The sequence below is a fragment of the Lichenostomus cassidix genome, chromosome 2 (assembly GCF_008360975.1).
Source record: "Lichenostomus cassidix isolate B80296 chromosome 2, HeHo_3.0, whole genome shotgun sequence".
NCBI classification, from domain to species: Eukaryota; Metazoa; Chordata; class Aves; order Passeriformes; family Meliphagidae; genus Lichenostomus; species Lichenostomus cassidix.
Window position 1 is genome coordinate 593,216 of NC_139482.1, and position 13,844 is coordinate 607,059.

Below are 13,844 nucleotides of genomic sequence, written 5' to 3' on the forward strand. Positions count from 1 at the left end.
GGGGACAAGGTGGGGATTGATCACAGCTTGGACTCGATGACTCTGGAGGGCTTTTCCAACCTCAGGGATTCAGGGATTGCTCCCAGAACAGAGCCAGCAAAGCTTCAGGTGCCATTAGAAATCCTGGGTCAGCAAAGCTCCGCCAGCAGCCCCTGGTTTCCCCCACTCAGCAGTGGCAGTGCTGACACTGCTCAGCTCAAACACAACTAAATGTGTTTTGCCTGCAATGTAACACCCTCCAGTCTGCAGCACTGACTCCTGTCAACACTCACAATCCCTGCTGCTTCCCTGCAAGGAAAAGCCAGGCCAGCAGGAGCGACAGGCACAGTGTGCAACGGCACCAAGGAGGTTTTTCTGCTTTAATTATTCCACTAAATATCCACAATGACAGGTGAAAAGACCAAATTTAACCACCAGGAAGCCAAGGGGAAAATCTGTATGCACATTTTTAAAGAGGGAAATGTCATACGCCTCAAAAGGGAGGAAAAAAAACCCTTCCCTGTCACTAATGGAATATATCCCCCTAAGAAAGAATCTGCAGGGAACCTTTCCAAAATAGTTGGGTCCATTTCCTGAGCTGCCAATCAAACACAGAGTGCAATGGTGGAGGATGTGGAGTGATCCAGAAATTCCTGCTGACATCCTGCTCCGAGAGAAGTCCACATCTTGTCAAACTCCATCAGTGTGATTAAGGGGAACTTTGGATTGGACACTGGGAAGAGGTTCTCCATGGGGAGTTCTCCATGGCATCAGGCCTGGCAGAGCTCAGGGAATGTCTGCACAATGCTTCTGCTCACATGGTTTAGTTTTAGGTGCTCTGAGGAGCAGGAGTTGGACTTGATGACCTTTCCAACCTGAGATATGATTCCATTAATGCCAAATGGGAGTGTAACTCCATTAAATTCACACAGAAGGGCAAATGTGGAAATCCCTGGAATTATGAATCGACATCTTCAACCCATCCAGAGTAACTGTCTACCCACAACAAGGCAGCTACACAATAGAAAAATAAATTAAAATTGTCCACTCTGACAAAAGTGAGGTTTTGAGTCACCTTTCGAGCAGCTGGAGATGAACCATTTCTCCAAAGCCTCTGGCACTACACGTGACACAACAGCTCAGAATTCCTGAGCAATCCAAGCACAGACAGCACCTCTTCCATGTTCTGACCTCATTCCTCTCTTCTCTCCTGAAGCTGCTGCTGCCTTCCCAGCTCGGCCAAACCCACCATCATCACCATCACCACCACAAAGTGAGGCTGTTACTCCTGAGCATTCCCCTTCCAGGGATTTCCCAAGAGCTGCTCAGAATGCCCCCAAAAACCTGAATTACATCCTTGGATCCAACTCTGCACACAGACAGGGCTGTTTCCCTTCCCTAGGGAATGAAGGGTGCCACCCATTTCACTTTTTCCAGGGAAAAGCTGTTCTTAGGTCAGATATAATCCACGTGAAAAGGCCCCATAAAGGCTCAGTTCCACGTTCCTGCTTGCAGGAAGGATGAGGAAGCAAATCCAGTGTGCTGCTTATGGAATAGGGAAAACACTGGATGGAGGAGGAAAAGGCTCAAATACCTCTGTGGGAGGGAATGATGGATTCCAGCTGAAGGACACATAAAGGAGAGGAACAGCTGGAGTTGCTGGTTTTCCAGGTGTTGACACACACACAGATCTTTGCAGTGAGAGATTTAATCCCAAATTCCCACTTACTGCCTCTTTCTCCCGATCCATGATGGTTTCCAACTCCTCAAAGTGGCGAAGTTTTATCTCCAGCTTCTTCATCTGAGTTTCCACCAAAAGGGCCACCAGGGACTTGATCTTCCTCTCCTCCACAGCTGCCAGGTGCTGGGGATGAAACACAGGGGTTGCTCTGTGAAACTGGGCAGAATAAAGGGCTTGAAGAGAGGGAATCACCCAACTCCACCTGCATCCAGCTTCAGCCACCCCATTCTACTTCTGGACAGAAAACAGGGAATTAGATTGTAAATGTTATGCTGGGAAACAGAAGCCTTTGGAAATTTATTAATCTTTTAATCAGATAAATAGGTGTGAAGGTTTGATACAAGTGGTATGGAGGATGCTCAGAGCAATCCAGCTCTGCCTCAGAGCCTTCCCAGCACTGGGCACAGGGAGCATTTCCAGAGGGAGAGCAAATGAGGGAGAAGGGGCTGTTCAGTGGAGTCAGCTGTGGGTCATCCAAAAAGCTCCCAGCAGGACACACACAGGAGGCTGTGACCTGGAATGACCCCCAAACCACAGAGATGGCACTGCCATGTCTTTGCCATTAGAACAGCTTTTTCTCAAGTAAAAGGCAAATGGATTCCTTGTAAGGATTTAGCTTTATCCCATTTATATACACACAGAAATAACACAGGAGATCTATGTATATATATTTGATATTTGAGACAGACAGAGAAGTGTTTCACACTCTCAGAGTGTGACAAGTGTGTTCATGATGCCTTCCACCAGCTTTTGTTCAAAAGCTGCTGCTCAGAGTGAGAAAACACTGAGAACAAACCCTGCACGTCCTGCTTGGGGGGTTCTGTATTCACAGGCACAGATGTTTCCACAATGTCCAAGCCTTCCTGACACATCCCAGGGCTGGGGGGAAGGAGGGCTGGGCTGTCAGAAGGGAAAGGTGAGGGCTGAGGGGAAGAAGGAGAAAAGGCAAAGCAGGAGCTCATCCAGCTCCAGCTGCAAACAGACCCCTGCTGAGGGAGTTGGGCCCCAAACTGGCTCAGAACTGGGACAAACACCAAGCTGCAGGAAAGCAGCATTAAAAACCTCCCTGGATCCCTGATTGTGAACAGAATTTCCCAAACCATATGATATTGTGCCATTTGACAGCGTTCACCTCCCTGACCCAGCAGCAGTGAGGGTTCAGTAAATGTGGGTAAATGTACTCCTGACTCTCTAAAGCGAGTTTTAAATCAGGTCTGAGAGAATCAGAGTGACCTCAAGCTCATCCAACACCACATCCCTGTGAAACTCCAGCAGCTGTTCCAAAACTGACTAAAGTGCTGCACACAAAATAATGAAAAAGCGCTGACAGAACAGAAAATTTCATGTCAAGTAACACTATTTAGTAAAATAAACTCATTTGTATGAAAATTCAGTGTGAGAGAAGCACCTGGTGATAGAGAGTCTTCTGCCAAACATTTCACTCTGTTTCACATGTGCAATTTTAATAGTGAAATGGGATTAACATCAAATCAAAGCACATGATTAGGTAAAGGACAAGCCTCAAAATTCACATTAGAAAGGAAATTATCCCTGAAGTTTTTCCTAGAGAGACTCAAAGAGGCTGTTCCTCAGCCTGGCATTACCCAGGGCTTTCTGTGGGCAAAGGACGAATCCCTACAAGTCCAGCAGAGGAAAATTAGGAACACAAATTCAGTGGTAATTTGAAATGCCTGATAAACCCATTCCTGCCCCAGCCTTGAATCAGAAATGAACAAATGATCCTAAAGGGCTTTTCCAACCTAAATGATTAAAAAAAAACAGCTTATACTGGGTTTCCATTGAGGACAAGGGACTTAAAACTCTAATACTGTTTGTTCGGAAGCCAGAACCTGTAAAAACACATTTTAATTGTTGCTCCATATGAAATACAGAGTTGCACCCTGAACATTCACATTCACCATTTCTCAAATAGCACAACTCACAATTTCTTGCTGAGGAAATTGATCCCAAAAAGAATAATCCAAGAAAAAACCCCAAACAAACAAAACCCTCATTTCGATCACCTGTGCTTGACCCCTGCCTTTCCTCAGAATCCAACTGCAATATTCCTCTCTCATAAAATCCTAAGGAAAACACCTTTGTAAGAGCTTTTCACATGACCAGGCCTAGAGTTTATGATGAAGAGTTTAATTACTCCCTCAGACAAAGCCCAGACCACCCAAAGCTCTAATATTGTCTGGCTTTTTAAGTGAGTGGGAAGAGAAATCCCTGTTGAACCTGAATTCTACTCTGAAGTGTCAACCTCCTAATTACAATGCATTATTCCCTGTAATGGAAAGCTAGAGCTCTTCCAGAACATTATTATTGCCATAATGAAAAGTGCCATCAGCCAGGTCTCTGCTCCCTCCAGCTTGTTATCTCCAGAGGAAGGGGAACAGCAGCTCATCTTCATTTAGAGCAAGTGGCCTTCCATAAAACACAGATTAAATCTCATGTCTCCTTAAACACACAGAGGTTTTTCCAGCTTGGCTGAGGATATCTGTGAGTCTGATGAACTGAGAGTCACCCTCAGGTTCAAAGTGATGCACAAGGGAGCCACTTTGGACTCTGCACTTCACCAAAATACTGAACCTCAGCTTTGCCTGCAGTTTGGTACTTTACAACGTGGTTTGAAAGGTAAGAACTAAAATATCCTCTACTTTCTGCATTCAAAAGGAGGGGCTGCACATGGCATCACCCACCATCCTCACTCTGGGGAATGCAGCTGGGGAAAAAGTCCAAAGAGTCAAAGGTCAGAGTGGAAAAGTCAATACAACACACAACACCTCATTCTATCCATGGGAATCCATCAGGAATAAACACCACCCATGCTTTGCTTGGTTTCTATAAAGCAGGTGGATGTGGAATGTGGCACTGAATCCTTGCACGATTCAAAAACCCAAATTAAAACCTGAATCCAGAGAAATTTGCAAAGAGAAAACAGATCTGAAAAAGATACTCTAAAAGCAACGAAAGCAGTGTGGTTCCCTCAAGAAGAAAAGGCAAGACAACGTGCAATTAGTAATTACAGGGTGAAGAAAAGCTGATTCAACACAGCTCATTAGAGACCACACACAAACAGGAGTTTAGGGAAGACACAAACGTGCCTTTAACAGGACTCTGAACAAAACATGAAATCATTAAGGTGTCTGTAAAAGCTGCAGTGCCAGGGATGAACACCCCACTGTGTTTGCTCCAGGGGTTTGTGTGGAGCCCTTGGGCAGCAGAGAAGGCCAGGGAAGGGTTTGTCCCCAGAGCTGCACCCTCAGCACCACAGCCAGACCCTCCCAGCACAGAAATCACACACATGTGGGGCAATTCCTTAGGGAAGTTCATAATAACCAGAGGAGCTGCTTAATTACAACTGTTTGTTTTCTCACTCAGGGGCTCAGGCAGGGGGAATGAATGCAGCACTCATGCTTCTGCAAGGTGTGAGGGATCAGAGAGAACTCCACAGCTCTGGGACCAAGCAGTACCTCAGGCCCAGCTCTGCTGTCCCTGCAAGCCAAGCCCAGGGTGTGGGGACAGCACCAACCTTGGCTTTGGTGGCAGCAGAGGCCAAGGCAGCAGCTGCAGCTGTGGCCACGTTTCCTTCCGATATCTCGTGCTCCACTTTCTTCTTCCCAGCCTCAGCCTCCTTGTCTTTGCTGCCATCAACGTTCTCCTTGTTCTCCTCTGCCTCCTTCTCCTCTGCAAGACATTCCCAGCCCAGGCCGTTACATGCATTCCCGGGATGGGAGAGCACCACGCTAATTAGTCAGGCACTAATTAACTCATCCTGAGTTCCAGCACTGCTCCCTCACCAAAAGCTGACAGGGGAACCCCAGTTTGAGAGGATCTGATTCAACAAATGGGGCAACTCTAAATGCTGTTCATTCCCATCCTCTCAATTCAGCACCTTCCATCAGCTTCCCCTCATCATTTCCAAATCAACTCCATCAAATCCAAATGTGGCTGCTTCTGCCTGGTAGTAAAAAACTGAATCTAAGGTGCAGGAAAAAAGCAATATATTCATTCCTATCCCTGGAAGTGTCCAAGGCCAGGTTGGACAGGGCTTGGAGCAGCCTGGGACAGTGGGAGGTGTCCCTGCCCATGGCAGGGGATGGGACTGGATGGGCTTTAAAGTCTCTTCCAACCCTGTCCAACCCTGAACACCTCCAGCAGTTCTTCTTTGCATCCAAAAAGTTCAAATGCTGTGCAATATGGGCAAACCCCACCCCCATTTCTATGCCCCACAGATGCTGGGATTCCTTTCCCCATCCCAGGGCCAGGAAGCTCAGGGAGGGATTTGGTGCTTGAGCTTTGCAGGAAGTTAAAGTGGAATCTGCTCTGCAGAGCACAGAGCACCCTCAGGTGCCAGGGGAACATTCCCAGCTGGGTTTGGGTGCCAAGCACTCTGGGGAGGCTGCTGGAGCTGTTACCTGTCTTGGGCTCTGCAGTCCCTTCGCTCTCTGGCTCCTTCTCCACGTTCCGCTCGTTTTCCCCTTCCGGCGCTTTCTCTCCTTCCTCAACCTCACTCTCGGCTTTGCTCTCCACCTGAAGGGGATGAGGTTGGTTGGATAATGGCAGAGAGAGAAGATATTCACTGTTAACTTCATTTATGGCCTTTGAATGAATTCATTATCATCAAGGAAGAGATAGCATTTTAAAGGGCAGCTGCCGCTTAAGCCAAATTTGACAAACAAACCCAAAATGTGAATAAAAGTAAACATTAAGCTGGACTGAGTCCAGGCCAAGCTGGGTACAAAAAATCCTGAACTAAGATCACAGAACCATGGAATGGCTGGGAATATGCAGATTTCCAAGCCCTGAGTGAGTCCTCCCCACTTATCTCTTCCCAAATGTTCCTGTTTATCAGGGAGGCAGAACTGCCTGAAGAAAGAGTGAGAAATAACCCCAAGGCTACACTGATCTGCCCCAGGTTAGTCTGAACTCCTCATCGTGTGAAGGAGGCAACAAGAAATAATTCCTGTTGCTGCAGACTCCAGAAACAGCCACCCCCACTTATTTAGCAGGAATTGAATAATAAATACCAAAATTAAAATGATATATAAATATATAATTATATATTAATTATATTAAAATATACATTAATCAACATTCTATTAAAATATAAACAAATAGAATATTAATTTTAATATTAGAATAATTTAGCAGTCATTAAACTAATATCCTCTTCTTCCAGGATATCAATTTAATCCCAGTTCAGGTCTGAAACACACACTGCAGTTAGAGGTCCCTGTCTGTGGACACAGGTTATAGAAAAACCCCAAATGTGTTCTCGGGCTCATTATCAACAGGTTAAAAGATAATGATAATGAACAAAGTGGACAATGATAATTAATGTCTAAATATCTGATTTTTAGGGGCAGGGTGGATCACCCTCAGCATCAAGAGGACACAAACACCTCTATGTCCAGAGCCAGCCCAGAATTCCTGTCAGGAGGAGGAGGAGGCACCTGGAGGCACCTCAGGCAGAAATGGCTGTGAAACACTGAAAGTGCTCCAGGCATATCCTGGAAAGCCTTGGTGGGAGGGAATTTGCCAAAGCCACTTTGCCAGGACAAGCCCTGCAGGTGACACTTGGGAGCAGCTCAAGTCAGGAACCACCCCAGGCTCAGCTCCTCCTGCAGCTCCAACCCCAATTCCTGTGGTGTCACCCAGCTCCTGCCTCCTCCCAGCCCAGCCTTTTCCCCTCAGGACTAGGAAACAACCACTGATGTCTCATTGCTGTGATTTCAGGATAAATCACTGATAAGAAGCTCTGTGAGGCTGAAAAGTGTCCCTGTGGGGACACAGACCAGCACAGCTGTCACCTGTCTTACAGGCACCCTGACACTTGGGAATTCAGGATTTAAGTGCCACCCTGACACTTGGGAATTTGGGATTTAAATGCCCCCCTGAAACCTGGGAATTTGGGATTTAAGTGCCAGAAGTCTCCTGCCAGCAGACCCAAACTCACCTTCTCCGCCTGCTGCCCCTCTGCCTCAGTTTCCATCTTCTCTTCCTCAGCTCCATCTGAGAAACAAAGAGGGAAGATTTTAGAATTGTCCCCACAGCCACTCACCACACTCACTGGGTTTTTTTGGGTTTAACTAAACTTGCTGTTCTCTCCCAGTGGCTCCAAGGCACTGAACTCTCACAGACCAGGCTGCTCCAACCTGCATTGGGCACTTCCATCTCACTGCAGCTCTACACCTCGCCAGACAACACCCAACTGGTGTTAAAGTGAGACCAACACGAGGAAAGAAGAAGAAATACTGAAGATAATTATTAAAAGGTGCTGTCCCAGGTGCTGGATGGATGCACCTCGTGGGAGGAGTGGTGGGAGAGCTGGGAGTGCATCCTGTGCTTTGGACACAGCTCTTGGCCCATTCATTTATTGCTCTTTGTTTGTAAAACATTGATTTAAAATGCTCCTCTAAGTACAGCTGGTTCCAGAGATCAGGGGAAACAACACACCATGCAAACCCCATGGAGGTGTCTGGATAATGTCCTGCTATCCCTGATAGTTGGATTGTTTAGAAGCCCAAGAAATCCCAATTTATCTGTGAGGAGGGACAGAAGGAAGCACAACCTCGTGGTCCTGGCTCAGGATTTCACAATTTAATGTACAGGGGCATTAAAGGAGCTTATTTAAATGCTGGACTGAGGCAATGCAGAACTGCTGGTGACAAGCCCTGATCCATCTCTAAGCTTCTGAAGATATCAGCTGCTGCTGGGGGTTCATTTTCAGTAATCCTCATTTTCCTGCTAATTCTTGTGTGCTACACTGAGGAAAAACAAGGTACAAAGTGCTCTCCTCAAACAGTAACAGTTCTGTAGAGAAATTTTTACACAAGTCCCTTCTATATCTAAGAAAAAACAACTAAAATGTCTGACTGAAGGGTAATAGTTCTCCTCATGGCCTATTTTAAGATGATAAACCCACTTATCTGAACTGTCTGCCACCATAATTCAATTTAGGGAGACTGGGGACATTCTTCCTCACAAGTTTTATCTCAGAGTTAGGATTTAGTGACCCAATAATGTCACAGGGAAAATCTCGATTAGATTTTGTCAGACAGCTCTTTCAAGCCTAGAAGCAGAGTTCCAAACTGGGCTTAGAAGTGTCAAACCTCCCAGGAAGGGAAAGGATTTACAAAGAAGGCTGGATTCAGTCCTTCAAGAAAGAACAGGGGAGACAAAGTGCAGAACACTCAGAGCGTGCCCAGGTTGGTGGAGCTCAAACGAAAAAAACACTGCACAGAAGTACCCAAATTTACATTCTTGGGTGGGAATGATCATCAGAACCATCCAGTGCCATGGGCAGGGACACCTCCCACTATCCCAGGCTGCTCCAAGCCCTGTCTAACCTGGCCTTGGACACTTCCAGAGATCCAGGGGCAGCCACAGCTTCTCTGGCCAAGAGACCAATCCATGGACCATAGCAGGAGCTGTTAAGGGACTGATGCTGCTGCTGTGGAGGAAGTTCACAGAATCCCAGAATCACTGAGTTTGGAAAAACCCTCCAGGGCCATCAAGTCTAAGCTGTGCCCAATCCCCCACCTTGTCCCCAGCCCAGAGCAATGAGTGTCACAGCCAGGCATTCCTTGGACACCTCCAGGGATAAGCACTGCAAACCTCCCTGGGTACTTCCAAGGCCTGACCACCCTTTCCATGGAGAAATTCCTGCTGATATCCAACCTGAGCCTCCCCTGGCCCAGCCTGAGGCTGTTCCCTCTTATCCTGTCCCTGTTCCCTGGGAGGAGCTCGACCCTCCCAGCTGCCCCATCAGGACATCCCACAAAGATGAACTGCTTCCCATCCACTCTTTAGAGAGGACTTTCTCAAGGAAAAGCACCCAGAGCATCTCAAACTGCCCTTGGCTCCTCCCTCGTGTCAGGACACATTGATGGACACCATCCAAACCCAAGTGCTCCTTCCCATTGCCAGGGACACCTCAGGAGGAAGGGACATGTGACACCGAGATTATTGCAAACATCCTGATTTAACCTCGCTTCTCTGATTCTGGCTGCAGCAACAAATGCTAGGTTAAAATGAGGCTGACAGCTTCAGACAGGTTGTAGTCAATGGGTTTTGAAAAGTGTTTTCCTGCATCAGCTGCAGAGCCCTGACATGCAGTGACAGCATGGTGGCTGCTGCTCCCAGGGCCACCAGGTCCCACGGGTGGGACAGCACACGTACAAGGGAGAGCACATTAAATTAGCAATCAGTACTTAGGGGGATAATGAGTTTGCCTGGGTGGAAGCAGGTTTTGGGTTCTAAATCACAGACTGCTTCAAGTATCCCACAGTCATTTAGGTTGGAAAAGACCTTTGGGATCACTGAGTCCAAGCTGTGCTCAATTCCCACCTTGTCCCCAGCCCAGAGCACTGAGTGCCACATCCAGGAGTTCCTTGGACACCTCCAGACTCCACCACCTCCCTGGGCAGCCCCTTCTAATATTTAAAAACCTTTCCATGAAGAAATTTCTCAAAAAATATCTGAAAATGGTTGAGTCTGGTAAAACTTTATTCCCAATTCCAAAATGAAAGGATCACACAAAGCCCAGAACACTCCTGACCTTCTGCTCAGCAATGACAGAATTGCCTCTGGCTCCTGGCATAGACACAAACACAACTGTACTGATTTCCCTGTGTGATCTAATGAGCTTAATGAAAATACATCCCAGAGGAATTGATCAGTTGGAGATCTGTGTCCCTGTGACAAAGGGGGAAGCCCTGACTGTAAGGAGAAAGCCCCTGAAATCCTTTTCCCCTGCACCAAAGATGTTCTGGAGCTCTTCAGCAGGTTTGGTATTGCACCTTGCAGAATGTGGGGAATCAAGGATCACAGAATCCCAGAATCATTAAAGCTGGAATTCACCTCTGAGACCATTGAGTCCCAGCTGTGCCCAATGCCCACCTTGTCCCCAGCCCAGAGCACTGAGTGCCACAGCCAGGCATTCCTTGGACACCTCCAGGGATAAGCACTGCAAACCTCCCTGGGCAGCTCCTTCCAATGGCAGACCACCCTTTCCATGGGGAAATTCCTGCTGATGTCCACTTGAACCTCCCCTGGACCAGCCTGAGGCTGTTCCCTCTTGTCCTGTCTGTTGTTCCCCAAGAGAAAAGATGTTTCTTAGGCCAGGAAGAGGCACATGGTTATGAGGCACCACAGGACACCTCTCAAGAGGGAGAAACCACTTGGACTCGAGGAATCATCACCTCTCCAAGGCCCTCTTTCCACCTGAATTAGCAGGTATTCTGTTCCTGTGGAATTTTGTTCTGTTTTGCACATTATCTCCAAGAACACTGAGGCCTTTTTTCTAACACATGTAGAACTGGGAGCTGAGTTCTCACCAAGTTCAGTAACTTTACAGAGAACTTAAATGGACTTTAGGTCAACAAGGAAACTTATGGAACATCTCCCTGCTAAGAATTCCCTGCATTACTAAAGAGATGCAGAAGATGCAGATCAGGAACCTCTGCTGTCGTGAGAGGAGCAAACAAAACCCTACAAACAAAAGCAGAGTCACCTGCCTGAGTTCCAGCTCAGCAAACAGTTTAAAGATGCCCTCCAGACATCCCAAACTCCTTTGTTTTCACTGAGGCAACACAACCTGTCACAGCCAGGCTGCAATATTAATATTTAATTGAGAGGAAAGACACTATAACTGTGGAAATATCCCAGCTCTGGATATGGTAATGATGCCATTATCTAAACCATCATTTACATTTCCCACAATAAATCAGGGCTGCACAGCCACCAGAGCTGCCTCTGCTCCTGCTTCACACAGCCTGGGGGCTCAGCAACAGGGGGGCTCCATGGGGAAGGCTGGGGAGCTGGAAAAGCTACTGGAAAAGCTGCTGGGGGAGCTGGAAAAGCTGCAGCAGCTTCTGTTTGAGCCACAGGAATTCACCACACGAGGATTGATGGGCTCAACTGACGGTGCAGATGAGCTCCCAGGCATCTGGATACACCCCAAACTAAGGAAGTGCTCCAGAATCCATTGGTTTAGGAACATTTCCATCACCTCAGAGCTCTCACCCAGGAAAGCAGGAGAGAAATCACCCTGCCAAACATGGCTAAAATAAATTCTTGTGGCTTTCTAATGTGTTTGGGAATGAATCAAACCCATCCACAAAATGGTAAATTTAAGCATGCACTGGAGCTGTTTAGAGGTGTGGGGATGCAGGAAATCAAACCACCATTCCCTCACTCACTGGCACAGAGCAGCTCCAGCCTGAGCCCCCAGGATTGGTGTCAGTGGAAATACTTGTTTGAGTAAGACCTGAAGTGCTCAAGTAACTCCAACAGGCCCTTCAGAGGCTGCCTTGAGAAATCAGTGTCATTAAGCACCTCTGGAAAGACATTAACAAAGACTTCCTAGAAATTATTAAACACCACAGGTGTGCTGGATATTCCCCTTCTCTGGAGCTTAATGCTAACAGAAAGAGCTGGATGCAGATGCAGAGCAGCTCCAGTGATTGTGTTCTGTAACCTGCACTGGGCAGGACCTCAGAAAGGTCTTAATATTTATTGTGGACAACTGTCTTAGAACCTTAGAGCAGGTTGCCCAGAGAAGCTGTGGCTGCCCCTGGATCCCTGGAAGTGTCCAAGGCCAGGTTGGGCAGGGCTTGGAGCAGCCTGGAATAATGAAAGATGTCCCTGTGGAACAGGATCATCCCTAAGGTTCCTTCCAACCCAAACCATCCTGGGATTCTATGAAAGCAGAAGAAAGAGTCCACCACACTCACTACAACATCTGAACCACTCCAGTCTCCTCTTAACTCCACTGAAGCCTCACTTTATCAACTTAAAAGGAATTATCACCAGCTTTTAGAAAAACTAACAATGAAGACTTACAAGAGGAGATTCTTGGGTATTAACTTAAGCTCCTCCAATCTGTTCCAGTCATTTTCGCTTTTCACATTCCATATTGACAACAATTCACTGATATTAAGAGTTTTAAAATTATTATGGTGCTCTGATATAATTTTATTCCTGAAATGTAACAACTAATGAACTTTAATTCTACTATGGACCCTTAAGCAAATACTTTTATTTCTCCACAGTTGTATTTGAATATAAAACCAGTATTCTGTGATTCCATTTCAAGAGCCTGGAGGGACAGGACAAGGGGGAATGGCTTTAAAGGGGCAGGATTAGATGGGATATTGGGAGGAATTGCTCCCTGTGAGATGGAATGGAATGGGATGGAATTCCCAGAGAAGCTGTGGCTGCCCCTGGATCCTGGCAGTGTCCAAGGCCAGGCAGGACAGGGCTTGGAGCAGCCTGGGACAGTGGAAGGTGTGAGCTCTGAAGTCCCTTCCATCCGAACATCCTTTGATTCTATGACAATATAACCACCAGAGAACTTGAATTCCCATCTGGAAGCCCAAGGAGATGTTTTTATCCCTGCACAGCTGCACTGAGGTACAATCCAATCCCCCAGCTGTCTGAGCACAGCCACAGCCAATGGGACAACCTGTGCCATGGACACTCAGGGTCCCTGTGCCCCCTGTGCCAGCTCTGGGGGGTGGGAGGCACCACAGATTGCTGAGTGACCCAGTTCAGTGTGGCTGAGCAGCTCCCCCAGGGAGAACCATCTGCTCCTGTCCTAATTTATTCCATTAGTCACAGCCCAGTACAAATCGCATTAACGCCGGGCAGGGCTGGGCTGGAGCTAACTGTGGGGTGGGCATCTGCCCGAGACCCCCACCAGTGACAGGCACTCCAGAGCCCCATTCCCAACCTGGAACAAACTCTCCCAGAGAAAGGGCCAAAAAGGGCCAACCTACAGCCTGAGAATGGGGAAAAATTCCAGGGTGAGGCTTTGAACTTGAAGCAGCAAATGTGTTGCAGTGGGACATGTTCAGGACAAGAGGGAACAGCCTCAGGTTGTGCCAGGGGAGAGGCAGGGTGGACATCAGCAGGAATTTCTCCATGGAAAGGGTGGTCAGGCATTGGAAGGAGCTGCCCAGGGAGGTTTGGAGTACCCACCCCTGGGAGTGTCCTGGATGTGGCACTCAGTACTCTGAGCTGGTGACATGGTGGGGGATCAGACACAGCTTGGATCTCATGACCTTGGAGGGCTTTTCCAACCTAAATGATCCTGTGAGGTTCTGAACATCCCACA

The 13,844-nt window shown here is 47.4% G+C and overlaps 1 protein-coding gene across 1 annotated transcript in view; it reads right to left on the bottom strand.

The window, feature by feature from the left end:
- Positions 1 to 13,844, bottom strand: part of SMARCC1 (SWI/SNF related BAF chromatin remodeling complex subunit C1) — a 60,052-nt gene that overhangs the window by 12,526 nt on the left and 33,682 nt on the right. The window contains exons 22-25 of the mRNA XM_085050013.1: positions 7,683 to 7,738; positions 6,142 to 6,256; positions 5,256 to 5,410; positions 1,709 to 1,843 (exon numbers count right to left, since the gene is read on the bottom strand). Of these exons, the coding sequence (XP_084906139.1) occupies positions 1,709 to 1,843; positions 5,256 to 5,410; positions 6,142 to 6,256; positions 7,683 to 7,738 (461 nt within the window). The remainder of the gene's footprint in view (positions 1 to 1,708; positions 1,844 to 5,255; positions 5,411 to 6,141; positions 6,257 to 7,682; positions 7,739 to 13,844) is intronic.